The 27,012-nt window shown below is 45.8% G+C and overlaps 4 protein-coding genes across 39 annotated transcripts in view; 2 read left to right on the top strand and 2 right to left on the bottom strand.

Annotated features, from left to right (window-relative positions):
• Positions 1 to 8,693, top strand: part of MBTD1 (mbt domain containing 1) — a 67,555-nt gene extending 58,862 nt beyond the window's left edge. For 21 of the 32 annotated variants that reach the window (XR_011523089.1, XR_011523088.1, XR_011523087.1 and 18 more), the window contains one exon: positions 5,479 to 6,284. Coding sequence is in view for 27 of the 32 variants with exons in the window: in XM_070560727.1 (XP_070416828.1) it covers positions 5,479 to 5,597 (119 nt within the window). In the remaining 5 variants the exon portion in view is untranslated. Of the gene's footprint in view, positions 1 to 5,478 lie in introns of all 32 variants that reach the window. The other 11 variants (XM_070560744.1, XM_070560740.1, XM_070560738.1 and 8 more) reach the window with 2 other exon arrangements.
• Positions 8,694 to 10,988: 2,295 nt separating this feature from the next.
• On the bottom strand, positions 10,989 to 14,707 carry NME2 (NME/NM23 nucleoside diphosphate kinase 2). The gene is made up of 5 exons (XM_070560747.1): positions 14,025 to 14,707; positions 13,545 to 13,674; positions 12,214 to 12,315; positions 12,013 to 12,125; positions 10,989 to 11,242 (listed from the first exon to the last, which is right to left on the bottom strand). The coding sequence occupies exons 2-5, from the start codon at positions 13,668 to 13,670 to the stop codon at positions 11,125 to 11,127; spliced, it is 459 nt and encodes a 152-aa protein (XP_070416848.1). The 5' UTR covers positions 13,671 to 13,674; positions 14,025 to 14,707; the 3' UTR covers positions 10,989 to 11,124.
• Positions 13,669 to 15,505, top strand: LOC139073983 (serine/arginine repetitive matrix protein 1-like). The gene is made up of 3 exons (XM_070561230.1): positions 13,669 to 13,940; positions 14,067 to 14,391; positions 15,190 to 15,505. Exons 1-3 carry the CDS (start codon positions 13,669 to 13,671, stop codon positions 15,355 to 15,357), a joined length of 765 nt encoding a protein of 254 aa, XP_070417331.1. The 3' UTR covers positions 15,358 to 15,505.
• Positions 15,506 to 17,033: 1,528 nt separating this feature from the next.
• On the bottom strand, positions 17,034 to 26,158 carry NME1 (NME/NM23 nucleoside diphosphate kinase 1). Of its 5 annotated transcripts, none has more exons than XM_008517950.2 (5): positions 25,977 to 26,158; positions 22,694 to 22,823; positions 19,218 to 19,319; positions 17,819 to 17,931; positions 17,034 to 17,335 (listed from the first exon to the last, which is right to left on the bottom strand). In XM_008517950.2, exons 1-5 carry the CDS (start codon positions 26,102 to 26,104, stop codon positions 17,218 to 17,220), a joined length of 591 nt encoding a protein of 196 aa, XP_008516172.1. In that variant the 5' UTR covers positions 26,105 to 26,158; the 3' UTR covers positions 17,034 to 17,217. The 5 variants fall into 5 exon arrangements, with proteins under 5 accessions (XP_008516172.1, XP_008516171.2, XP_008516168.2 ...); XM_008517949.2 differs by lacking the exon at positions 25,977 to 26,158 and adding an exon at positions 24,581 to 25,312; XM_008517946.2 differs by lacking the exon at positions 25,977 to 26,158 and adding an exon at positions 24,536 to 25,290.
• Positions 26,159 to 27,012: the final 854 nt, after the last annotated feature.

Genomic DNA, 27,012 nt, shown 5'->3' with positions numbered 1-27,012 from the left:
AAGGAAATTAGCCAGCTATTCTATTCTCCGCGCTAAATGCTCTCTGTAGTTCATTTTGCTTTGTTTTGTTTTAAATTTATTTGAGAGTCAGGACCTAGGATTACCAGACTCGGGGACTAGAAATAATCTTCCCCATCATCCACTCCTACACACACACCCAAACACACAGTCACTCACCCCTGTCTTTCAGAAATACAAACCTTGCATAGTTGGTTCTCTTCTCAGAGTATCCTATGCAACACAACCTCTCCTACTTAGATAATGCACTTTTCTTACCACGCATGTAAGTAAAAGCTTACTTTAGTTTGACTTGATATTTAGAGAGGAAGATGCCAATTGGGAAGAAGCCTGTCAGTTTGTCAAGCCTGCCCATGACAGGTGGGGTGCGGAGGAGCTTCTCTGGTGACGAAGAGTTGACTCCTCCTCCATATCGAACCCTTCCAGCACAGACAGCCCCGGAGGCCTTCCCACCTCCCAGCACTAGCCGAGAGTTCAGTCCCAGCCTCAAAACAGGTAATTAGTCCCATCAGCGCCTCAGGTACCACAGAGGGTGAAGGTCTGGATAGGGTGGTGGGAGACAAAGCATGGTCTGTCATGACAGACGCTGACTCATTAAATTTTCTTTTTCTTTCAACTAAAAAATCCATTTTCACTAGTCCTTGGTAATCACTTCACTAGGATGAATCATGAGGGAAGGATTTTATATTGTTAGAAACCAATTGTGAGCTTCAAAATATGGTAAAGCTATAATTTCAGTTGATAGAGTTGTGAAACAACTTGTATTATTTCATGGTTTCATTAAAATAGTTGAACATTTTTCATTGCAGAATTCTTTGTAACTTGACTGGGGGAGAAACGCGCCATTAGGGATCAACTTGATTAATCAGATCCAAAGATAAAGCTTTGTTCATAGCATTCCAGAGTGTCTCATTCATTAGAAAGGATGTGTTTTGTGTTCCAGTGTAATTTTGGTTCTGGTAGTAACATTTACCACAATCTTAGTTGAGTAATATCAACTTGAATAATATGGAGTTGGAAATAAAATACCTGTATAATTCTGTTGTTGAATTTGAATGAAATTTCCATAATTTCATGTTTATGTGTGTACAGTGATTAATTAGGTTAATGACATTTAATTTGAGTTTGATTGGTTAGGCCAAGCTAGTAGATTGTAAGGAAGACCTGCAAATGGTTTTGCCCTTTGTAATTGTTAAGAAGAAACATATTATTATAGGACGTCAGAAAGTTTCACTTGCGCATGATGAACTATAGACGTGAGTGCAGATCAGATAGCTTCAAAGTCAAAGTTGTACCTTCCTTAACATATATTTTGCCGTATCCTAACTATTGCTTTTAAACTAAATTGTTTTTATCTAAGCAGCATTCTTTAAAATGTCTTCTGTTTGTTGAAAACCCTGATGGGACTTAGTGCCTACCTAGCTCTGTTTCTTCTCATTTGACTGTTTGCTAATATTTTTGCACCTGAAGTTATCATCGGCCCTTTTTGGTTTTTTGGGGTTTTGTGCCATTTTTGGATGTGTTCTTTAACTTTGCCTCCCTAACACTGTATTGGTCATCTTGACCCTTCCCAGTTGCTTTCTCTGAAGATCACTCTGATATCCTTATATCCAGAGGAAATCACAGTACTTCTTTTGTGTAAAAGATTAGGACTGCAAATCCAAGTTTCTCTGCTCTTTAATGGAAAAACCTTCAAATCTATCTAAAGAGCATATCAGTTTCTTTTCTGGTTTGTCTCTTTTTTTCCCTTTTGTACTTGTTATTTATGAAATAGTCTGTGTCTTCTTGAACCTAAGTAATTAATTATGGCTATTGTGAGCTCTGAATCTATTTGAATTTTTATCAGATTTTAGATGTATTTTGTTTAAGCATTAGACTGATTTTGAAGGCATGTCCTGTTTTGTGAGAGGTTACTGATTGATGTAAAACAGAACTTGACTTCGAGGATGGAAACCACAGGCCGCCTAAGTGACTTCCTTCTCCCACCAGTATCTGGAGAGTTGTCTGAGCTGGGGGCACTGTTGTGAGACTTGGTGTGGTTTTACTCTGGTGAGACTCTGTAGGGACCACGTTGCTGTCTTAACTATCTGAAAGGTACAGTTTGATTAGCTATTGAGAGAGTTTCTTATTGATGGGCTTCTAGCTAGGAACCTGATTTCCGTTAGTTTATCTCCTGAAATGTTAGTGATTCGAGTCAGCAAAGTGACTTCCTTAAGTGGAGCCAAGAAAATACATTTGCGTAGAAAGTGACATTCAGGCACAGGATCAATTTTATTTCATCCATCATTCATTGAGAATAAGGCCTGGTAAGGAGAGATGACTAGTGTGACGATATCATCTAGGTTTTATTTTAGGTTCCATGAAAACAGTGAAACTTTGCATTAAAACATTACGCATCTGAATGAATGTTTCACCTTTTCTTGAGTTACTTTTTTTAATCACATTGTTTCCATATTTTAACACAAGTAGAAGCATAATCCAGAAATTGGTTGTTAACAGTAAATGCGAACGGCTTCAGGATGTGCTGTAGAATCTCAGCTTACCTTTCAAAAACGGAAAACAGGCATCCGTTTGAATGGAACATGTTTGGTCTTGAAGTAATTCTTTTCTCATTCGTTTAGCCATCTGGTCATCATATAACAAGATGTTGTTTTAATCAACCTTTTATTGTGGGTACTGCACCTTTAATGAAACTTGGGGTTTTTTTCTTTTCCATGGGTTTATTTTCATGGTATTGTTCAAATGTCCTTAACTATTAATGCATGTTGGTTGGATTTGAAGGATAACCATTCTATACTAGATGTCGTTCTCCATAAACGCATTTTCATTATACTCAGTGATTATTACAGGAAAGGAAGAACCGCACGGTCTTGTTGGCTTTACCTTTCAACCACCCAATTGGTTTGTTTTCTATTATTATAGGCGTAGTGTATTCGCTTTTCTGTCTTTGGGCTATTAAAGTTTTTTACCACCATTTACCAAAACAAGTACCAAGGTAAAATAAAATGAATTGGCATCTCTCAAAAGATTATTCTGTAAATTACTAAATAAGATGTCAAAGACCATTATTTTTGAAACTAATCTTTTATAACTAAAATCAAGACATGAAGCATTTCTCTGTGATTGCACTATTTGACTTTAAAGCTGTACCCATTTTAATATTGTTGCACTTGGTGACACTGTCGAGTTACTGCTTCAATGAAAACTTAATTGGTTTACCACTCATCTAAATACTTTGAGTCCTAATTCTCCTTGTAAATTGACATTTTTTTCTGTATGAGCAGTTCCCAATTTACATTCCACATATAATCATCCCTTGATATCCATGGGGGCTTGGTTCCAGGACCCCCCTTGGATACTAAAATTCAAGGATGCTCAAATCCCATAGTCAGCCCTTCTTATCTGCAGATGTGGAACCCTCGGATATGGAGGGCCGACTGTGTGCATCCTCTCACTAATTATAATGAAAAGATCCATCATGGAAGAAAAAACTCTTACCTTTTATTTGGAGCCAGTGTCTTCAGGAAGCAAGAGGGTTACCTCAGTGAGCGACACAGCCAGCAAGAGTGTGAGTCACACCTTGTATGCACGTCCATACCTACCTGTGGCCAGCACTGGCGGAAGGAGGCCTCAGGCTGCCCAGATAAAACATGTAGCAGCCAGTCCATTCCCACTGGTCACAGCCCTTCAAGAACGCTAGTCTCATGTGGCCAAGTCTCCCTACTTTTCAGTTTTTTATCTGAAATCTCTTGTTTCAAAATATCCCATCAAATTTTAAAAGAACCATAGGGCACAGGTGAGGGGGGAAGCAGAGTTTGTGACCTCTGCTTTAGCAGACCTGTGTGTGCTGAAAAGTTGGAGAAGAACGTCAGCACTTCTCACCATGGGATTAGATTCCAGTGAGTGTGTTAGCATTCCAGATCACCCGTTCTTTACGTTATTTGAAACTTCACCAACTCAATTTTGGTTAAACAGTAACCAAACACATCTCTGAGAGGTTGGTAGTTAGTAAGCCCAGTTTTAAACACCTAGCTGAGATCATTTTCCTTAGAAGAGTAGCGATGAATTTTTTGGAGGAGCTCTGTAGGAGGTGGAGGGTAGGCTTCAGGGTAAGGATTTAGGGCCCTGTGAAGTTCCTGGGTAGTTGTGTTGAGGGGCAGTAACAAGAGGGGTTTGTAAAAAGAGAGAAAATCTCAGAATTAAACTTGGCCTAAAATTTTTGTCTAAGACCAGTGTTGAGCCTAGCAAAGAAAAAATTCTTCTTTCTCTTCATCTTTGCCCAGGTGTTAGAAAGGGCCCTCTGGTCACTAGGAATTCTGGCTAGTGTGACTTTAGTGGCTACACAGAAACCAAAACCCCACTGAAAATATTGGAAACTGAAAAACAGTTGTGTGTAGAAATAAAGACATTTGGGAACGTGACCTATTCATACATTGAGGACTGCTTACACTGTTGGTTTGTTTTCATTAAAAAGAAGTCATCAGGGCCAGCCCCAGTGGCCTAGTGGTTAAGTTCAGTGCACTCCACTTTGGTTCCTGGGCCCAAACCTACACCACTCATCAGAGGCCATACTGAGGTGGCAACCCACGTAAAAATAGAGGAAGATTGGCACAGATGTTAGCTCAGGGCGAATCTTCCTCAAGCAAAAAAGAGGAAGATTGGCAACAGATATTAGCCCAAGGTGAATCTTTCTCAGCAAAATAAAAAATAAAAAGAAGTCATCAGATAAGAACTCAGGCAGTACCTCTGTTATGTGATCCCATTGGTAATATTAGCCATTTTGCACCAATGATTTCATGTTGATGATGTCAATAAATTTTTATTTTGCCTAAAGTGATTACTGAAGTTTTCCATGATTTTACTTTTAATATAGGTATTTATCTAATCTCAGATTTGTTATTTTTATAAATAATTTATATAAGTAATATTCATATTATAGATAACCTTTTATACTGTTTATAATATTTTAATATTATTTAATATCAGATTTATACCTTTTTCCTGCAGGGAGTCTTTTTAGTAAAGGTACTCCTTGGAGATGATAATAGCATTATATTAAAGTCATATTTATGGCATTGTTACTTATTAAATATTATAATGCAGAACCATGCAAGAAATATGTCATTGTTTGTATAGACATTGACATAAAAGTGAATACTTGATCATAAGAACAATTCGAATTAGTCAGATTAGTGAGCACTGTTGCCTTGAGCATTTCATTGAAGATGTTCATCGTGCAGTGTCCAGGATGCAGTATTATTCCTTTTTGGGTCTTTCTTTGACTGCTGATATACTTTGAAAATTAAAATTAATTAAATGCTCATACTTCAGGGGGGTAATTTTAAGAGTTATTAAAGAAAAGAAGTCGTCTTATTAACTGTGAGGCTGGACGAATGTGAAGATTAAGAGCAATGTGAATATTCCAGCGAGGCTTATCAACTCTTTCTCTCTTCCACGCAGTGACCACATTGCAGCTGAAGGAGGAGTTGATAGACGGAGAGGATTATAATTTCCTGCAAGGAGCCTCTGATCAGGAAAGCAATGGCTCTGCCAACTTCTACATCAAGCAAGAGCCATGAGATGGCTCAGAACCTGCGGGCGGGAGGGGACACCTTTTACACAGGACTGATTTCTAATCGATCCAGCTGTGCAGCGCGGCTACTCCACTGGGACATTTTGCTAAACATAGAAAATTTCAGTTCCAGATTTTTCAGGTGGGTGGGGAAACTATTTTAGTCGTGGGGGGAAATTTTTCAATTTATAAAGATGGACAATTTTTGTGTTGTATTTGAAGCTTTTGAAAGAATTTTGTAATATTTTCCAAGTTTGGATTTATGTGCATTGTTAACAAGAACTGAAATTCTAACTTTTTTGGTAAGATTAAAGTTTAGGTAGCAGGATTGAAGGAAATGATTTAAGAAGGATATAGTTGTAAATGCAAATGAACTGTCATTACAAATGAACCTTCTTGGTACCTGTTGGGAGATTTTGGGATTTTCAAAGTTAGGCCAGTCACATCTCCAGCTTCCTTTGCTGCAGAAATATGCAATGAACCCTCCTGCAGGGTTCTTCACCACAGAGGTCACGAAGGGGTAGTCAGTTCTGCTTGTTCGCCTTTCTTGCAGCCCATTTTAAATGTTTGTACAGAAATGTTTTTCATTCTGTGAAAATGTATTTGGAGTTCTATATGAAACTGGAAGAACTCTGGATACTTTTATATGTTCTCTTTTAATTAAAAAAATGATTAAAATTATCCTAACACTAAAGTGTTAAACTGGAATGGTTGACAAGATACACAGGATCTCAGTCTACATAGTGAGGGGTTGGGGAGAAATGCAATATTGTCCTAAGTTTCTTTTATTTTCCTTACCAAAAAATACCCCACAAACGGGATTCTGATCAGTTCTCTGCCATTTCCCTCAGACTGTGAGATAATACTTGATAGAACCACACCCCGAAACAGATGTTCTGTATTACCACAAGAATCAAATGAACAGTTGTTTAAAGGCAAAATAAGTTTCGATTTCAAAATCATTCCAGCTTTGCTTTTAACTATCCTGGATTTGTTAGAAAACTAATTTGAAAGAGAATTTAATTTTCTTAAAATTCCGTGTATATATATATATATATAGTATGAATTGTCTTTGATTGTATTCAGAATTAATTTTAACAGTAATAACCAATTTGGACCATTTTGAACATTCCCTATTTTGAAATTCACATGGCTTCCTTTAAAAACAAAGATAGAAGGATAAATTGGTGAAAGGTTTGTTCTCTGCATTTTCTAACTTTCTGAGTTGTGACTGAATGAGAGCTCTAGCGTTTACCAGTGAGGTTCATAAACTAAACTCTCAGGAATTAATTGCATCTGTTCTCGAAGTGCTTCTGGGTCTTAGCCTGGCCTCTTCAGAGTGGTAATATTGACCATCTCCTCTGGAATATAGGGAGGGCTAATTAGAAATTAATCAAAATGATTAACCTCTACAGTCCTTCAGCCTATGGAATGCTTTAAAAAATGTTCATGGAAAGCCCCAGGAGACCATTTTAGGTAAGATTTTTGTTTGAATTTTAAAATGCATAGAACGTTAAAAACCAGCAATTTATTTTCTAAAATATTGCTCTACTTTTGGGAATAATAGCATTGGTAATACGCACAGGTTTACCTCATTCTATGCAAGAGGGGTTAATAACATAAGGTTTTGTAGTTGCTACTGGAAGTAAAATTTGTTACTTTATAGTGTAAGAATGTATGGAATCGCATGTCAACATTTCTTAATACTGACTCTTTAGGGGCATAAATGCAGATTATATCAACGCCAAGTTGATTCTCATGTCTCAAATATATGTGAACTCAGCTGTTAAATTACTGGATATTTATCTTAAACAATATTACTGAGAGGGACCTACTGTAAATGTGACATCCTCACACTTCCCAAATCTTTAACTTGTAAGAATCTTCCCATAAACTTCAAGCCTAGAAGACTTCCAAAGCAAAGGTTACAACAATCTTTATTCTCAGGCTCATTGAACTAAACCCAGGACTCTGATTTCATGACATGGGCACAAGAAGCCAGTTGTATGGCGTGCCTACCAATGCTTTGGGCCTAAAGGCTCTCTGGGGAACTGAATAAACCAGGAGGGATTTGACTTGGAGCCTGGTAATTAGTTCTGTGAAATGCTCATTTGTAGCCAGGTTTTATAAGCTTCCAGTTCTGTAGCAAAACCAGGCTCTGAGAGTTTCCAGATTTCCCATCTGTTCATAGAGTGTTTCCTGTCTCAATCCCATGACCACTAGTTAAAGGTTGGTAAGGACTTCCTCCAGTCTAAACACAATCTGAAGCCCTCTTCATTGTTCAGACTCCAGCTCCTCCTGCTGCTGAACAGAACAGAAGTTACTGCAGAGGAGATGTACGTCTTAGCCATAACTCCAATTGTACAACTCAATAGCCCCCTGCTCTTCTCCGGTTCTAAGTGTACTGCTGACCTTGGGTTTGTTTTGATTTTTTTCCCGTTAGGATTATTTGGAGATTTTTCGTAGTTTAAACTCTTTAACCTTTTCCTTGCTGTGTATGAGGAAAGCTAAAGCTGTTATCAACAACTTCTTCTACGGATACTAACACGGGTTTTCAGTGTTTGTTTGTTTTTATTATTATTAATTTTGCGTGATGTGAATACCCTCTCCCATCAATATTTGTATTATGGTGCTATATATTTGGTAATGATCCTTTACTATTGGGAAGGGATTTTAAAAATACTGTGATTAAACTGGGTTTCTTCCTTTGATTTTCATATTTTAAATAAAGCCACAATCATTTGTACAAAAGAAAAGCATCTGTCCCTGGGCAAATCTTTTGAGGACAGAGGTCAAAGTAAACTGCATAAGGTTTTTACATCATTTCTGTATGTATTTGATATATAGATCAATATCTGTACAAATTTAATCTTTTATTTTCTTGGTAACTTGTGATCATTGAGAAAGTATTTGAAACTTTCTCATGAAGTGTATATAATGGCGTGAAAAATTCCTTCGGAGAACTTTATGTTCCTTTCATTTTTACCAAATGGCAAATTTTCAGCATGGATGTGAAAAGCATTAAAATTATAACTTTGTGTACAAGATGAAAATAATTCACTAAATTTGCCCTTTTTTACACAAAATAAAATGTTAAAGTTAAGTTGTATTTGAGCAATTCTTTAATATGCTTTGGTCTTGAGGGGTTTCCTCTTTTATTCAAAATACTGAGTGCCTTTGATGAGCAATCAAAGGCCCCTGCGAAGGTCAGATCAGTTCCTTCCTCGAAGAGCATGTAATCAGACAAAGGAGAGCAAGCATGTGAGCGAGGAAGAATTTACTAGCTGACAAGGGAGGAAGAGACTTTGGGTGGGTAGATGGACATGGTTGCATCTGAGGTAGGATTTCACGGACAGAGAGGGGAAAGGCACAACCCACAGCAGGGACAGAGGTGAGTGTGGACCACGGGTGGGGAAATTAAGTCCCTTTAGCTAGAACATGGTGTTTCAGGATTGGCACACTTGCTTGGGACTTTTTTTTTTTTTTAGCTCTGTTAACCTTAGCAGCAAAGTCCGTAGGATGTAAATAAATTATCCTAGCTAGCTCTTCCTGTTTAAGAGGGAATGCAAAGACACCCTTCTTTACCAACAGCTGATTCTTTGGAAACTTACTCAACTTTTACTGTAAAAGCAGTTTGTAGAGAATTTTACAGATATAAGATAGTAATGAGATAGATCGGGTTTCTTCAAGGGTTAATTTCATCACACTTTGGAAAAATGTAATGCATTCCAAGAGAAACAAAAATAAAACCTAATTTCTGCCCTTTAAGAGGAAGATTGGCACAGATATTTGCTCAGTGACAATCTTCCTCACAAAAACAAAAACAAAAAACCGCCTTCCTTTTTACAAACTGAGAATTCCAAGCCTTACAAGCAAGCCAAAATAGGACTTGCCTATCAACAACAAACAGTTATGTCAGAAGTAATGCATTTTAAATATTGCATTTACTATGTGTTCAAAAAGTCTTACTGAAAGCATAAAAGGTTCTGAATGAGTGAGTTGTGCACTTCCACACACCTCACTGGTGGAAAGGATTAGGTCCAAGACCCGACCTTCCTCCAGAGGGAGTAGTTTTCACTCTCACCATCGTCTGCCCTTTCACGTTCATGTCTCCCCGAGGAAGTGATAACACTCGCATCCTTCTCAGCTCTCACGGCTCCAAATTTGACTTCTCTTAACCCTCCAAACTCAGGATTTTCTCATGTCATTTGGAAAACTGTCTAAAGGCAGTAAAGCATCGTGGCTAAGAGCATGGAGTCACGCGAACTGCTTGCATTGGAACGCGACTCCTTCCCTGGTTAGCTCTGTACCTTGGCTGCATGTAACCTGTTGTGAAATGGGAGTACTAATACCAGCCTCCTAAGAGTTGTGAAGATTACGTGAATTCGTGAGGGTAATGTTCGTAGAACAGCCCTGGCACAGAGCGAGCCCATACTTAACTGCTGCTGCTAATCCAGTGTGCACAGGATCACCCCGGGGCACATTAAAATGCAAATCCCCAGGCCTGCTCCACAACCTGTCATTCTGATAATCAAACTTACTTCTACTTAATGTAGTGAAAGCATGTAGCATAAACCTGAGATTAAATGTGAAACTGAAAAACTTAGAAAATGTTAAATTTCTTGTCAGTTGCTGACTTGAAACTAAATTCCTGACACATTTTTCTACCAGGCTGTCAGTCTGTTTATGTAATCTCCGATTTTTAAGTAATCTCCGATTTTTAAGCCAGACTCTGGGTGATAGTGACAGATTATTCATATTGATAGGTGCTCTTTGGCATCATTTTACAACTGCCAACCCAGCAAAATTAACCGTAAAAGGAGGCAATATGAATTCTGTAACCACGCACTGCCTCTAGCCCAGGAAACAGGTGGGAGCACTCTCTCATCCCAGGGAAGAGAGTAGGAAGCGGGGGCAGGGTTTGGGGAGTGCCTGTACCAGCTGTGGACCAGGGTTAAGTGTTTTATATCCGTTATCTCATTGAACCCTGCCTTGCAGTGGTATTACCCTCATTTTACAGATGTCTGCAGGCTTGTTTCCTCATACGTAACTTGCCCAACAAAAATGTAAATCTAGACCCCTTCACTAATCTGTTTCACTCCGTCAAGTTTCAAAACTCTTTGTACAGAAACGCACATTTCTACATCAGCTAAAGCAGTTGGGATATTTATGATGTTCATTATTTTTAGTTTCCTTTGATGCACAACCAACGCCACACTTGTCCTCTTCAGCCTCACTGCTTCCCCTCCTAGAGTCTGGAAGTAGACTCAGGCGCTGAGAAGGATCAGATCGTTCTTCCATAATAAGTAGGATTAATTAGTTCTGGATAATGCTACGATAGCCAGGGAACCAAGTCACTTCTTCCAGCTTAGTAGCAAGTAAGCACAGGAGGCTGCACCCAGTTTCCAAAGGCTTTATTGGTAAATACGCTTTAGAAAAGAAAGATGAATCCTATTGCTTCCAATGAGTGGACTGAAGAGCTGTGTCCAGGGACACATCAAGTGGTGCCAGAGGGCACTGATGCCCTCCCCATCTCATTCATAGATCCAGTCAAAAGCACAAGACTTGTAGTCAACCAATTCTTCAGGCTTAAACCAGAGGCTGATTTCTTTCTCAGCACTTTTTACTGAATCACTGCCATGAATGATGTTCCTAAGAAAGAGAACAATTACTAGTTACATTTTAAAGTGCAAAAGTCTGTTTAATGGATAAAACAAAGGACAGCCACTGCAGACCTTTTGAGCCAAAATGCCACTTGAAGCAGAAGACTACCCCCAGGGTATTTCCTCTTAAAAGCAGGTATAAAACTGCAGTACTTGCTCAAAAGTATTCCTTGGTTGAACTTTATTATGCTTCCAAGTTTTCAAAATAGTGCTTGTACCCCAAGATTTGTTCCACAAAACATTCCTTCTCAAATTTGAAAAAAATACAGGAACAGCCAGACCAAACCCAGAACTAGATGAGATCTATCCATTATCAAGGGCCATTTCTGCTGCATTTTCTTAGAATAATTTGCAAAGCCCAACCAAGACATGCTTATTGACAATGCCTTTGTTCCATTTGAATCTCAAAGCTCTGTAAAGTTCTTGTACAGGTGAAGGAACCAGAGGGTTAAGTGACACACTCGTGGACGTAGCGCCACCAAGGGCAGAGCTGAGGCTAGAACTCCTATTTTCCCCACACTCTGCGCTTGCTGTTGTGTCACAGAACCTACCACATGCAGCTCCCTTGTGCAACGCGTTAGCTAAAATTTGCAACAGCCTAGGGAAGTAACTATTTAAGAAAGCTTTCATCCAATGATAATTACCACCTAATTTAAAAGTTCAAATTTTTTCTAAAATTGGGATATGGCAAAAATGTCTGTTTTAATACCCCATTTGAGTGGCTTTGAGGAAGAGTCATCGGCACCCCTCAGGACTTACCTGCCAACTTGAATGCAGAAGTCCCCGCGAATGGTGCCCGGCTTGGAATCTGCTGGATTGGTCTCTCCGAGCATCACTCGCCCTGTCTTCACCACATTCAGCCCCTCCCAGACCTTGACAGTAGGAAAAGGAATTGCATGGGGTCTGCCATTCAGGACTGGCAGGAACAAACACTTATCCCTACCTTCGACAAGCACTTACCATGGCCACGATGGGGCCAGAGTGCATGTACTTCACCAGCCCGGGGAAGAATGGGCGGTCTTTCAGGTCAACGTAGTGCTGCTTCAGGAGGTCCTCAGAGGCCTGGCATCGAAGAGGAGGTGCCAGTTAGGAAGTAAACTGGAAAGGCTGGGATATGCCTCCATCCCAACCTCAGAACCCCCATCACCAGGGTAGGTCCTCCGAAAGCCCTGTTCCGTATTTTAGCCCACATCCCTAAGGTGCATATAAAACAAAATGCCATCCAAACCACGAAACTGACGGTATTTTAGCAGAAAGATTGTTCTAATCATGAAGAACCCCTGAGAATGTCAGTGACTTATGGATGTCATAATCCTGAAACGTAGGTGGTTTGAAGATCTAGATTTAGGGGAGCCGGCCTGTGGCGCAGCGGTTAAGTGTGCCCGTTCCGCTTTCGCATCCTGGGGTCCGCAATTCGGATCCCTGGTGCGGACACGGCACCGCTCATCAAGCCATGCTGTGGCAGGCGTCCCACATATAAAGTGGAGGCAGATGGGCACGCATGTTAGCTCACGGCCAGTCTTCCTCAGCAAAAAGAGGATTGGCAGATGCTAGCTCAGGGCTGACCTTCCTCAAAAGAAAAATCTAGATTTATGGAGTTAAGTGTTGGCTGCAATTGAAGGAAATAAATATGCCAGACAGAGGTCATATCAAACTCCTCTGGCCCGTGCACAATGCCCTTTTAAACACTTCAGATGTTAACCCAGAACGTTCTCCTCTTCACTGACGAGATTGATTAAAATTTCCGTCTGTACTTACTTACTTATCCCTGGGGGTCCAAATCTGTGCCCCAAATTTAATGTGGAAAATACAGTAACTGCCCTCCGCCAGAGAGTCGGCAGAGGAAGGGTCACCCCACCGAAATCCTCAGTCATCTCAGAGCTGCAAGCTCACGCACAAAGGACTCCAGGCCTCCATTCGGCACAAGGAGCCCCGCGTGGGGCAGGGGAAGGGGGCCCGGGAGCAGGCTCTCCTCACTCCCTGCTGCCCCGCTGCGACGCCGGGGCAGGTGGCAGCCCACGGGCCGCAGCCACGGGAAGGAAGCCAGCCCCGAGCAGGAGTCACGTTACCTCCGCTTAACCTTCCCAAGGGCGTCTGTCCCCCGGGCCTAGGGAGAGGGTCACTGGGCCAGAGGGCTCAGGGGAGAGGGCAAAGGCCAAAGGGATTCTCGCGGGGGCGACATCAGCAAAGTGGGACCCCGACTCGGAAAAGAGACGCGACGAGCCCCTGCCGGGAAGGAAAAACACCTGCGACCCTGCTACTGAGGGGGCCGGGGAGAGGGGGCGCGTCACCTGGAGTAACTTCATGGCCACGAGGCGGAATCCCTTCTGCTCGAAGCGCTTGATGATCTCACCCACCAGGCTGCGCTGCACACCATCCGGCTTGATGGCGATGAAGGTGCGCTCCACGTTGGCCATGGTCCTGCGGGCGGGGAGTCGAGTCAGGGGCCGCAGCGACCCGGGCTGTGCGGGGTCCGGGACCCCCGGCCGCGAGACCACGTGGGCCCCTCCCCACCCCCCGCGGCCGCGCCCGCCCCGCCTCCCCCTCCGCCCGCCGCAGGGACACGTGGCTTCCCGAGCGCCTCCGCCCTGCCGGCCCGGGGCCGCCGCCCCTCGGCAGTCCCCGGACGCCCGCGGGGGGACGCGACAGGGCTCCCGGGCCAGCGCAGAGCTCAGGGACCTTGGGGGGTGGGGGGCGGCTGCGGGCGGGGATCCGCCGACGCGGCGCGGGGTGAGGGCCCCCGGGGGGAGAGGGCAGGGTCCCACCCCTACCGAGAGCTGGCGGGGCGGTGCGAGCGCGCTGCAGAGCTGAAGCCGGAGCCGGAGCCGGAGCCGGGAGCCGGGCGACCACCGGAGGCGAGGCCGCGGCGGAGGAGGGGCGCGCGGCGGCCACACCCCGGAGGGCCTGCCGCCCAACCCGCGGGGCCGACGCGGCCGGAGCACGCTGTCCACGCCCCGGCTTTGCACGGAGCGGGCGCGGCTCCGGGGGCAGGAAGTGATTTCTGCTCCTCCTCGCCTGTCTCCTACCGGTCTCGCCAGTAAGACTGCGCACGTCCGAACCCACCTCCTCCCTTCAGTGCCACCCGCCGCACGCGCGCGCGCACGAAAACCTGCTCTTGCTCTTGAGTTCTTCTCCCCGGTCAGTACGACCTGCTTTCCCCAGCCACCCGAGCACCCAGAGTTAAGCTTTCTTCTTCCTGCGCCCAGAAGTCCTGATCCTTCCACCGAGGAAATCGTTTTCCTCTTCCCTCCCCTCTGCCCGAGTCCTGGTTCAACCTCCCTCATTCAAACTGGTAGCCTCCGCAGGAGCCTCCACCTCCCCTCTGCCTGCACGGAGCCCCCTCCCACCCCTATCGGACCCCCGTCCCGCTTTGAGGACTCCCCGCTCCCTGGAGGAGGGCATTCCGGCGTTGCGATGCCTGAGCGAGCTGCCCCAAGCTGTCCGCAGTGCGCCTGCTCCCTCCCTGCCGGCCTCCCCACCCAGCAGGGCTGTGGTTAGGTCAGATTATCCAGTTCGGTCTGAGACACACCCTTGACGAGATTCTAGATCCTCTCAGACAAATCAGGCCTGTCATCCGTTTGCAGACAATTCCCACCTCCACTCCCACGGTTTGGTGGTGTCCAGCTTCCCCGGGGCAGTCAGCGAGCCCCTCCCTCAGCACTTACTGACCCCTGCCCATCAGTGCTTATCTCGGGGAGGGTCAGAGCCCCTGTGTCTGTCTCTCTTCAGGACGGTGACCCGGCCGCGGGAACCACGTGTCATCAGCCTCCTGGTCCTGACAGCCCAGGCCTCTGTTACACCTCGTTGGCTTTGCAGACTTCTAGTTGCTGAGCATTAAACCACAGCACGTTGGCAGTCCTCGTTCTGGAGCAGGAACACCAGGTGTTGCCTTTGGCCTCAGTCTGAAGCACACTCTTATTTGGGCTTCATTTTCAGTTACCAAGCGTCGAGTGTGGAAAGGAATCTGGGGATTTCACTGGACATTTCTCTGGAGAGCTGTTTGCCTCCTGGCAGTGCCGTCAGTTCCAGCCCTGGGCCCTGCACCTCTCCTTTCCTTCCGGAAAGACTGTCATTGGGGAAGGTATAGCCCGCCCTGCCTCCTGACACACGTATTCATTCCCCAGAAGTCCTGGTACTCTCACCCGCCAAAGCAAACCACCTCTGTGTGAGACAGAAACTCATCGAGCCCTCCACTGCTCAAAACAAGGGAGCCCCCCGATGGAGGGAATCCTTTCACCATGTAGTCATCACATTGCACACATTACATAGCTTACAGTTTTGTCAATTAGACCTCAATAAAGCTGGGGAAAAAGACAATAACCCCATCCCAACTGTCCTCCTCTGCCTCCTCCTGAGAAATCACTTCCCCTCAGTTGCCTCTACCAAACCCAGGTGAACAGGGAAAGTACCAAGAAAGAAAACCTGCTAGTTTGTGGCAAAAATCAGTAGTTGTCCCACTATCTATCCCCACTTTCTTCCTTCTCATATTAGAACTCCTGAGTTTTATCTGGGTACAAAGTTACCCAAATAAAGATAACATTTTCCAGTTGTGGTGGTTTCTTTTTTTTTTTTTTTTTGCTGAGGAAGACTAGCCCTGAGCTAACATCTCTGCCAGTCTTCCTCTATTTTGTATGTGGGTGCCCACCACAGTGTGGCTGACGAGTCTTGTAGGTCCATGCCCTGGATGGAAGGCATAAACCCAGGCCACCAAAGCAGAGTGCATGGAATTTAACCACTACACCCCGGGGCTGGTCCCTGTTGTTTTTCTTGTCACCAGATACAGCCACAGGACTAAGTTCTGGCTGGTGAGATGCAAGGGGAAGTGAAGGTGGTAAATTCAGAGTTGTGCCCTTAAAAGTAAGGGACACTCTTTCCACTTCCCTCCTCAACTTGCTGGAGGGCATAGGGGTGGTAACGGGTTTTGCAGTGGGTAGAGGGAACTGAGTCCCTGGACAACCCCAAGGATGAGCCCTACTATCACCACCCCTACTTACCAGCTTGGACTTTTTTTTTTTCAGTTTTATTGGGATATAATTGACAAAATTTGTATGTGTTTAAGGTGTACAACTTGATGTGTTGATATACATATACATTGTGAATGACCACCACAATCAAGCTAATTAACATATCCATCACTTAACAGTTACCATTTTCTTTCCTGTGTGCGTGTGTGTGCACATGGTGAGAACACCTAAGATCTACCCCCTCAGCAAATTTCAAGTATACAGTACAGGATTGTTAACTGTAATCACAGTGCTGTACCAAAGATCTTTAGCTTGGACTTTCAAATAAAAGACAAGTGGATTTCCATCTTGTACACATGACACTTGAAGCAACCAAATCAAGATCCTAACAAATCAAAGCTACTTACAAGATTTCTGTATCTTCTTTTGAGGTCATCCCAGGGACCTGGGCCCACTCTCAGCATAGCTCTTCTGTTTCGGAGTAGTTACAACTGAGTCCCTGAGAGCTTCTCAAGAGCAGGAAGGATATCTTTTATTTCTAGTGAATTCTCTGCATCCAGTACAGTCTTGGCCACCTAGCAGCTCCTCAACAGATGCCTGGTGACTGGCTGTGCCAAGAGGGGACGGGATGCAGGGGGCAAGAGAGGAACAGGCAAAGAACATGTGTGTGTGTGTGTGTGTGTGTGTGTGTGTGTGTGATCTCTCAGGCCAATATAAATAATTTCTATAGTATTTATTCTCTCTATTAGCTCAGGTTAGCCAGAGCACATGAAAAAGTCAAAAAGAATACAAAGCAATACAGCTAGACAGAGTAACTACGGGATGCAACATTTTAATCTGATGGTAGCACGTAACACTGTACAGGGAGCCCTCACAGCTCCAAGAGTTTCCCTCCAGATTACAAGGAAGTTCTCAGAAATAACTAGACTCGCTGTAGCCTGGCCCCTGCCCGTGGGAGGGGAGGCGAGGGAGTGGGAAAGCACCGCGGTCTGCGGCCGCGTCACTCGTAGATCCAGCTCTGAGCACAGCTCTTGTAATCGACCAGTTCCTCAGGCTGAAACCACAAGGCGATCTCCTTCTCTGCGCTCTCCACGGAATCACTGCCATGGATGATGTTCCTGGATGGGGAAAGAGATGGCCGTGTGACCAAGACCAGAAGGATTAAACCGCCCAGAAGCTCCCCTCACTCCCAGTGCCAGAAAGCCTACAGCTGCCGCAGCAGAAAAAGCCAAAGCTCCCCGTACATCAGTCTGGGTCAGAAGAAAGAAACCAGGACTGCAGTTAACATAAGGATGAAGACGCCCTCCCCACAGCCAGCCCTCCCAGGAACACTGATGCAAGCAGTGAAAGCCCTCTGGAAGGACGCTGGCCAGGAGAGCGTGTTGTACCAGAGTTTTTTATTGTCCACCCTCTCAAGAGACACAACCACAGCAATGTTGACAACCAAAGGCGAAGAGCCCGTGAAGCCGAACACCAACTTCAGAGGGAGAAATACTATGAACTCTGGTTAAAAATTGATCTGCATATGGTCTCATGTCCATCCTCAGGAACTCGAATTCTAACTTGGATCATGGGAAAGGGTAAAAAGCACCAACTCCCACCTGCCAACTTGGATGCAAAAATCCCCACGGATGGTCCCAGGCTTGGAGTCCGCAGGGTTGGTCTCCCCGAGCATCACTCGGCCTGTCTTCACAACATTCAGCCCCTCCCAGACCTCAAAGGACAAAAGAAGACATGGTCAAGGAAGAAAAGAAGTCTCAGCAGAAAACCCGAAAACTCTTAATTTAAAAAAGAAAAAGCTCCCTTAAAATGACCTTCATTCATTGGGCAAATACTGACAGAGTATCCACTTGTTCCCACACTGGGAATGTTGGTCTCCCTGATCCCACTCTTGCCTTTCTACAATCCATTCTTTTTGTTTTTTCCCCTTGAGGAAGATTAGCCCTGAGCTAACATCTGCTGCCAATCCTCCTCTTTTTGCTAAGGAAGACTGGCCCTGAGCACAAATCTGTGCCCATTTTCTTCTACTTTATATGTGCGACGCCTACCACAGCATGGCTTGCCAAGCGGTGCCATGTCTGAACCTAGGACCCGAACCGGCAAACCCCAGGCTGCCGAAGCAGAACGTGCTCACTTAACTGCCGTGCCACCCGGCCAGCCCCTACAATGCATTCTTAACACAGCAGCCAGAGTAGCCTTTTTAAAATGCCAAGTGTGAAACCTCCCATAACTGCCAAGGACTCATGAAGTCCATGGCCAAAATAGTCCAACATGAACTGGCCCCACCTGTGCCTCTTAACATCTCATTCAACCTTCTCTTCCACCCACCAGGCTTCAGACACTTCAACCTTCTTTCTGTACTTCAAAAAGTCCACACCCCGGGGCCTTTGCACATGCTGTTTTCTTAGTTGAGAAGGCTCTTTACTGTGAATTTGTGCAGAGCTGCCTTTCTTCTCATTCAGATCTCAGCTTGAAAATCATGCTCCTTGACCAGCCAATCTAAAGTGATCACTTGCTATCACATCATCCTATTTCATTTCTGTGCCTATCACTAATCAATAGCTGATACATATATTTTTTGGTTTCTTTATTATCTGCCCATCCTCCCCTTTCAAAATGTGTAGGCAAGGAAAGCTACAAAAACAGGTACCTGTTAGTCTCATTCACGATTGTATCCCCAGTGCCTGGAAAAGAGCCTGGCACAAAGATGACAACCTATACACACTTGGAGAAGAATTACTGTGGTAACCACGAGACCATCTCCCCCCACTCCGGGAGCTTCCAATAGGGCAAACCCCTCCTGACCTCTCCCAGCCGTGAGTCTTCAGTTCATCCTGTCTTTGGTGCGTCAGCGAGCTGACACATCCTAATTGTCTAACCCTCCCAGCCCCAGCTTGCTCCGCATCCATGAGGACCCGGCATGAGAAGCAGGAATCACAACACCCACCCTTCACCCCCAACTGAGCCATTCACAGTGACTTCCCACACGTGCACACTCACCATGGCAACCACTGGCCCCGAGTGCATGTATTTCACCAGCCCGGCAAAGAACGGACGGTCCTTCAGGTCGTTGTAGTGTTCCTTGAGGAGGTCTTCAGAAGCCTACAGCGCAGGAGAGAGAATGAGAACTGGCCCTAAGACTGTCTAAGAACCAGCAATCTAGTGACTTCCCACTCCCCCGCCCTGCCGTTTGAAACATGAGCTCTCAGTTCATGGAGTCCGTTATAGCGATTCCTTCTCAACACTTGCAGAGGGGGCAGTGACGAGGCCAGAACTGTTTCAGCTTTGTGCCAGTTTCCCCCCTTGACTGATCAGAATAAACCACAGACCACTAGACTCGAATCCAGCCGCCTCATCGCAGACAGGAAAACTAACAGCATGATGAATTTCCATTCCCAGAGCAAGCCTCAACTAAAACGTTAGCGGGAGGTGAGGGAGGGGGTCTCGGCATTCGAGGAGAAGCAGACTGAGCCAGGCCATTTCTCAGGGACGCTTCACATCTGCTCAGAGGACAAAGGCCCGGTGTGGCGATCATGCAATCCCCACAGGGATCTGCAAACCATTCAAAAGCACGTGACATCTAGCAGTAAATCATTCTGCCGCAGAATGAATTAGAAGCTCTCACAATGCAAGGTGGGAATGTGGGAACGAATCAAGTTAGCCAGAGCGTGAACCATCTGCTTGGCAGTTCCAACTCGTCGCCACTGCGTCCTCTCTGTGCCACTGCACACACGCTTGTGAAGGGTCTAACGAGGCCCCTTAGTTTTCCAGTTCTGTGGTACCACATTCTATGAGGCATGTTGCACACGTCAGTGATACCCACAAACGTGGAGATTTGCCGCCAAAAAGCAAATCCAGAATGTCCTACCGTTCAGCCCCCAGATAACCATGTGATCACTCATGTTAACCACCCACCTCCCCGCTTCCATCCACATGGAAGACCCACATTGGTAGACTCCCACACACTGACCTGGCCTTCCCTTACCAGAACACTCTTTTCATTCTTTTTTATCTTTTAAAGATTGGCCCTGAGCTAACATCTGTTGCCCATCTTTTTTTTTTTCCTTCTTCTTCTCCCCAAAGCCCCCCAGTACATAGTTGTATATTCCAGCTGTAGGTCCTTCTGGTTGTGGCATGTGGGACGCCACCTCAACGTGGCCTGATGAGCAGTGCCATGTCCGCGCCCAGGATCCGAACCAGTGAAACCCTGGGCCGCTGAAGCAGAGCGCATGAACTGAACCACTTCGTCACGGAGCCAGTCCCTGTTTTAATTCTATTAGTTGGCTCTGATTGTCTTTACTCTGCAAAACAAATCACAGGCTTTTTTGGGGTGAGGGGGGGCCTCCAGTTTTCTCTTGCCTCCCTCCTCCACATCAGATGTAAATAACCCTGTAGATTCATGCCAGCTATCCCTCCTCCCAGTCTTCAGCAAGCCCACAGCCTTGATAGGAAACTCAGCATCAAGGAGAAAATGTATGCACTTAGGGGTCAGAGAGACTCGAGTTAAAATCCCAGTTGCAGGGGCCGGCCCCATGGCCTAGTGGTTAAGTTGGGCATGCTCTGCTTTGGCAGCCCCGGTTAGTCCCCAGGTGTGGACCTACACCACTTGGTGGCAGCCATTCTGTGGCAGTGCCCCACATACAAAATAGAGCAAGACTGGCACAGATTTTAGCTCAGGGCAAATCTTCCTCAGCAAAAAAAGAAAATCCCAGTGGCATCAATGACTGTGTGCCTTCAGGCACACTACTTAACCTCTCCAAGCCTCAGGTTCCTCCCCACTGACAACCACGGGAAGAGGATTAAGCACCTCTCTGCACTGTTATGAAGGCTGGATGAGAAAATATGTGTGCCCAGTACATGGTAAATGCCTGATCAATAATACTTTCATTTCACTTTACCTTCAAAACCTAATCTAACATGCAAACACTCTAGACAGCAGTGCTTGTCCAACACTCTGCTCTAATCAATCCATCACAGTCTCCCCTCAGCGTTAACACCAGTCTACTCTCTCTTATATTAAGGAGGTTTTTCTAAAACATCACACAGGAACTAAATTGCAAATCAAACAATTTAAAATGCACTCGGGTTGGGGCCAGCCCAGTGGCACAGTGGTTAAGTTCATACATTCCACTACAGCGCCCTGGGCTTCACTGGTTTGGGTCCGGTGTGGACCTATGTACCGCTTGTCAAGCCATGCTGTGGCATTGTTCCACCTATAAAGCAGAGGAAGATGGGCATGGATGTGAGCTCAGGGCCAGTCTTCCTCAGCAAAAAGAGGAGGAATGATAGCAGATGTCAGCTCAGGGCTAATCTTCCTCAAAAAAAAAAAAGAAAAGCACTAGGAGAGTTCAAAGTTGACTCTTTGAATAGGAAAAAAGATTTCCCCTAATTTATTTGCTTTGAGAATTTGAATTATTTCCCAGGTCTGTTTAAGAAGGCTTCTTGGGGGGCCGGCCCAGTGGCACAGTGGTTACGTGTGCACGTTCTGCTTCGGTGGCCCAGGGTTCACCGGTTCAGATCCTGGGTGCGGACCTGGCACCGCTTGGCAAAACCACACGGTGGTAGGCGTCCCACATATAAAGTAGAGGAAGATGGACATGGATGTTAGCTCAGGGCCAGTCTTCCTCAGCAAAAAGAGGAGGATTGGCAGTAGTTAGCGCAGGGCTAATCTTCCTCAAAAAAACAAAAAGAAGGCTTCTTGGCCAATCAATCCTTTGCAGTTTTTGAAATATTGCTTTGTAGATGTCTGCTCTCTGCTGTTTGAGGTGGGCCTCCCCCAAGGGAAAAACAAGCTTTCCCCCTGCGCCCCGATGGTGCCTAATATATGCCAGACACTAAACGGGTGATAACTAAGGATGGAAAGAGTTTTCTTGCTAAAAAATAAGCTGCCTCAAAGAGAAGAAAGGGAGCCAGCCCGGTGGCACAGCGGTTAAGTGCGCACGTTCTGCTTCCACGGCCCAGGGTTCACTGGTTCAGATCCCAGGTGCAGACATGGCAGGGTTGGCAAGCCATGCTGTGGCAGGCGTCCCACATATAGAGTCAGATGGGCACGGATGTTAGCTCAGGGCCAGTCTTCCTCAGCAAAAAGAGGAGGATTGGCAGCAGATGTTAGCTCAGGGCTACTCTTCCTCAAAAAAAAAAAAAAGGAGGAAGTTCTCTAAAATCATCTGCTCCGGAAGTTCAAGAGCAGAAATGCAAACACGCCTGGGGCTGTGAGCCAGAAATCGCAGCGCCGCAGTAACACGCGGGCCGGGGTTGCTAAGGGAAAGGGGGGCTGTTCCCAAAAGTCTTAGATAACTTGGTTTGTTCCAAGACTCGGCCACGACGCTAGGCTGCAGAGGAGTTTCCAGGTTTCAGGACATTTGTGTCCGCCCTACATGGAGAAGACTAAAAGGAGGGGCGGGAGAAAGAGACAGGCTGACCCACGACATGCCCCCGACTACAGAAGAGCAGGAAGAGGGGCGGAGCCCACTCACGCGCATGAACTTCATAGCGACGAGCCGGAAGCCCTTCTGCTCGAAGCGCTTGATGATCTCGCCCACCAGGCTGCGCTGGACCCCGTCAGGCTTGATGGCGATGAAGGTGCGCTCGCTGTGGGCCATGGTCCTGCGGGCGGACGGGTGAGGGAAGGAAACAGCACTGAATACCCTGCCTGCACCACGATCCTTCCCAAGCAGATTATCCCGTAAAGCTGGTTTAAGTCTGTCACGTCAGTGTGAAGTCTCTCTAGGAAAAACCCAGTCCGCCCTCAGTCTCTTCATCGATGAGCTAACATCCCAGAGTGGGGAGGGGTCCAAGAGCAGGGGCTATAATTTCTATCCCATTTGATTCAATAAGCTTCTATTAAGCATCTGCTGTATACCCAATACTGTGGCAGAACTAAGGTATGGAATGTTAAAAAAAAAAAAAAGAGACACTATTGGGGCCGGCCTGGTGGTGTAGTGATTAAGTCCACACGCTCCGCTTTGGCAGCCCAGGGGGTTGTGGGTTCAGATCCCAGGTGTGGACTCATGCACTGCTCACCAAGCCATGCCGTGGTGGTGTCCCACATACATAATAAAGGAAGACTGCCACCAATGTTAGCTAAGTGACAACCTTCCTCAGGCAAAAAGAGGAAGATTGGCCAGAGATGTTCGCTCAGGGCCAGTCTTCTTCACCAAAAAAAAAAAGAAAGAAAGAAAAAGAAAAAAGACTATCTTTCTCAGTTATCAAGATGAGGAAAACTACGCTGCTAATGTGAAAGTGACATCTGGGACAAGGCAGTATGAAATACAATTTGATCTACTGCCAGTCATGGTATTAGAACTAGAAGGGGTTTTAGAGATGACTTCCCCTTCCTTTCACAAACAAGGAAACAGATCTAGAACACCAGAATGAGGACCAAAATCCCTATTTCCCAGCCCTGTGAAATGTATGCTACATCATAAGGCGTAATAAATAGTGTGACTAACTAATAAATGGAGGATTGTGGGAGAACTAGAGCCCTTAATAACATCTGATATGGGACATCGTGATGGAAGGAAGCCTAGAGAGCAACTATTCCAGACCTTTCCTTTTACAAAGAAGTCTGGTTCCCAACCTGCTTTGTCTCAAGATGAGAAAGGAGGAGGCCCGCACCTTGAAAGACAATCAATCCCCAGTGTGGACAGCAGCACCGGCGCCTGGCTCCACCTGCCTGGACTGTAGTTGTTAACCTCTTATTACCGCACTTAAGGGTATATTAGAATTTTCTGTTTGTGTGTCTGTCTCCCCCCTGGTCTGCGGCCTGTATACAGCAGTCTCCCCTTATCTGCATACGTTCCAAGACCCCGCAGTGGATGCCTGAAAGCGAGGACAGCACCAAACACTATACAGGCAGACCTCGGAGACAGTGCAGGTTTGGCTCTAAGCCACTGGAATAAAGCTAACCTTGCAATAAAACGAGTCACATGAATTTTTTGGTTTCCCAGTGCAAATAAAAGTTATGTTTACACTACACTGTAGTCTATTAAGTATGCAATAGCATTGTCTAATAAAACAACGTTTTCTTGCCAAAACATGCTAACCACCATCGGAGCCTTCAGTGAGTTGTAATCTTTTTGCTCGTGGAGGGTCTTGTAAAAAAAACATAAATAAAGCGAAGTGCAATAAAACGAGGTATGCCTATATATACTATGCTTTTTCCTATGTATACATAGTTATGATAAAGTTTAACTAATAAATTACACATGGTAAGAGATTAACAACAATAACTAGTAAGAAAATGGAACAATGATAACGATATATTGTAATAAAAGCTACGTGGCTGTGTGTGTCTCTCTCTAAACATTTTATCGTACTGTACTGTACAGAAGAGCCCGGTTTCATCGCAATCCAAGACTTGCTTTGGCTGGTATCCTTTCTCCTTAATCAACTTCTTCAACTCTGCCGGAAATGTGGCAGCAGCTTCTTCGGCGGCAGGCACAGCCTCTCCAGTACTTTTTATAGTTCTCAGTCCAAACCTATTCCTGAATCTGTGTAACCATCCCTTACTTGCAGTAAATGTCTTGGTGTCACTCGTTTCACGGGATCCCTTGCTGAAGTCTTCATATAGATTCAGTGCTTTCTGGCGCAACATGTTGCCATCAAGCGGAACGCATTTTCTGTTCATGTCTTCCACCCACAAACTTAATGCCTTTTCCATATTAACTAAGCACTTATCCCGCACTGTGGCCGTAACTTTTGCAGTTAGAGGTGCGACAGCAAAACTAGCACGAATTTCTTTTTCCTTCTTCACAATTTCACGGATGGAAGATTCATTCTTACCGTAGATCTTAGCCACCTCAGCATACGATTTTTTTTCTTTCCTTATTAAGTCGAGAACTTTCACCTTTTCACTTAAAGGAAGCACTTTACGGCTTCTCTTTGGAATATTCGAACTGCCAGCATCGCTATTCTTGCGCTTTGGGGCCATCATTAAGTAAAATAAGGGTTACTTGAACTCAAGCACCCGATACTGCCTCAGTCGATCTGATAACCCAGAGGGCTACTAAGTGACTAACCGGGTAGCATATTACAGCGTGGATCCGCTGGACAAAAGAATGATCCACATCCCGGGCAGGACAGCGCGAGATTTCACCACGCTACTTAAAACGGCGGGCAATTTAAAACTTATGAATTATCTATTTCTGGAATTTTCCATTTAATATTTCCCGATAGAGGTTCACCGCGAGTAACTGAAACCTCGGAAAGCGAAACCGTGGGTAAGGGGAGACCACTGAACAGGAATGGTTTACTCCTGTGTCTGTCCTCGGTACCAAGCCACAGGGCCCAGAATTCAGTAAGAGCAACACAACAGTGTCTGAAACGGTAATGACCGTGCCCTTCCAAGAGAAAGAGAGAAAGACCCAGGTCTGGCGGAGAACTCCCAATGACAGCTGGAAACTAGCATGGATTCCCCAGGAGACGACGGGGCTAAGGAGCCAGGAACGGTCCCTATAGACGGCCCTCCACACCCACCGTGGCACCACGCCTGTCATTCACTAAGCACGCACTCACTGAGCGCCACCTGCGTGCCCAGCCCTGCACCGGACAGCGACAAACAGGGCACAATCCCCATCCTGGCGGCCTGATGGGAACGGCAGCCGCGGACAAAGGCGAGTCCACGTGGGGGGACGTGCGATGACAGGTGTCCCCCACACCCGATCCACCTCTCACAGCGCAACCCATCCGCCCTCTTCACCTCCCCCATCCCCGGCCACGCACTGCTCGCAGTCCTCTTCGAACCCGAACCCCTCTCACCCCTCCAGCTGCTCGAGATCCCACGGCGCCCGCTGCACCCGGCACCGGAAACCTGCCCCGGCCCACGTGGCTGCCGGCGCCCGCACGCGCGGAACGCTCCTGCGCAGCTCGGCTGCCGCCGAGCCCATTTTGCAGAGCACCACTCGCCCACGCTTCCTCCGGTGAGTCGGGCGTCATTCTGCGGAGCAACCTTCCGAGGTTTAACTTCCGGCACTGCGTTCTCGTGCCCTTCCGGCAAGCTCCGTTGATTTTTTTTTTGCGATTCTGTGACTCACTTCCTTCGTTCGCGAGCCATTGGCTTCCCGAGAGGTGGCGCTCGCGAGCGCCTGACCCAGAAGGGGACTGTCGCTGTCGCTTTACATTGACTCGTTCCTTCCAGCCTGTCAAGCAGTAAGGTCTTTATTGAGTACCTACTGTGTGCCAGGCACTACTGCAGGGCCTGGGGCTACAGCAGTGGACTCCTTTGCAGCTTCTGATGGGGTTGGGGGAGGGGCAAACAATAAACAGATGAGCAAATTAATAGGCAATAGATTGCATGATGTAGGTCCTGTTAAGAAAACGCAGGGCAAGAAGGAAAGGTGGAAGGAGTAAACTCCTTTAAAAGGGTAGTTGGGGAAATCTCTCTGAGCGAGTGACGATGGAACAAACCTACATGAAGGGAGGGAGCAATCGGCTGACCATCCGGGCGAGGGTTGCAGCGGGCAGGGAGTGGCAGCAAGTGTGGTGGAGGGAAGTCGCTGGAGGGCTTTGAACATCATCTGATACACGTTTTTAAAAACTCGTTCTGACTGCTCTCTGAGGAATGGGTGGAATAAGGTACAAAAGTGGAATCAGAAGCCCTTTCAACAAATGGTGCTGCAGCAACTGGACATCCATAGGCCAAAAAAATGAACATCTTCCTAAACCTCCTGCCTTAAACAAGAATCGCTCAGAATGGATCATAAATTTAAATGTAAAATGTAAAACTATAAAACGTTTAGGAAAAAGGTTTAAAAATCTTAAGTACTGTATTGTATATTTGAAAGTTGCTAAAAGA

Source organism: Equus przewalskii, chromosome 10 (assembly GCF_037783145.1).
Source record: "Equus przewalskii isolate Varuska chromosome 10, EquPr2, whole genome shotgun sequence".
NCBI lineage: Eukaryota > Metazoa > Chordata > Mammalia > Perissodactyla > Equidae > Equus > Equus przewalskii.
This window is presented reverse-complemented; position numbering and strand designations above follow the sequence as displayed.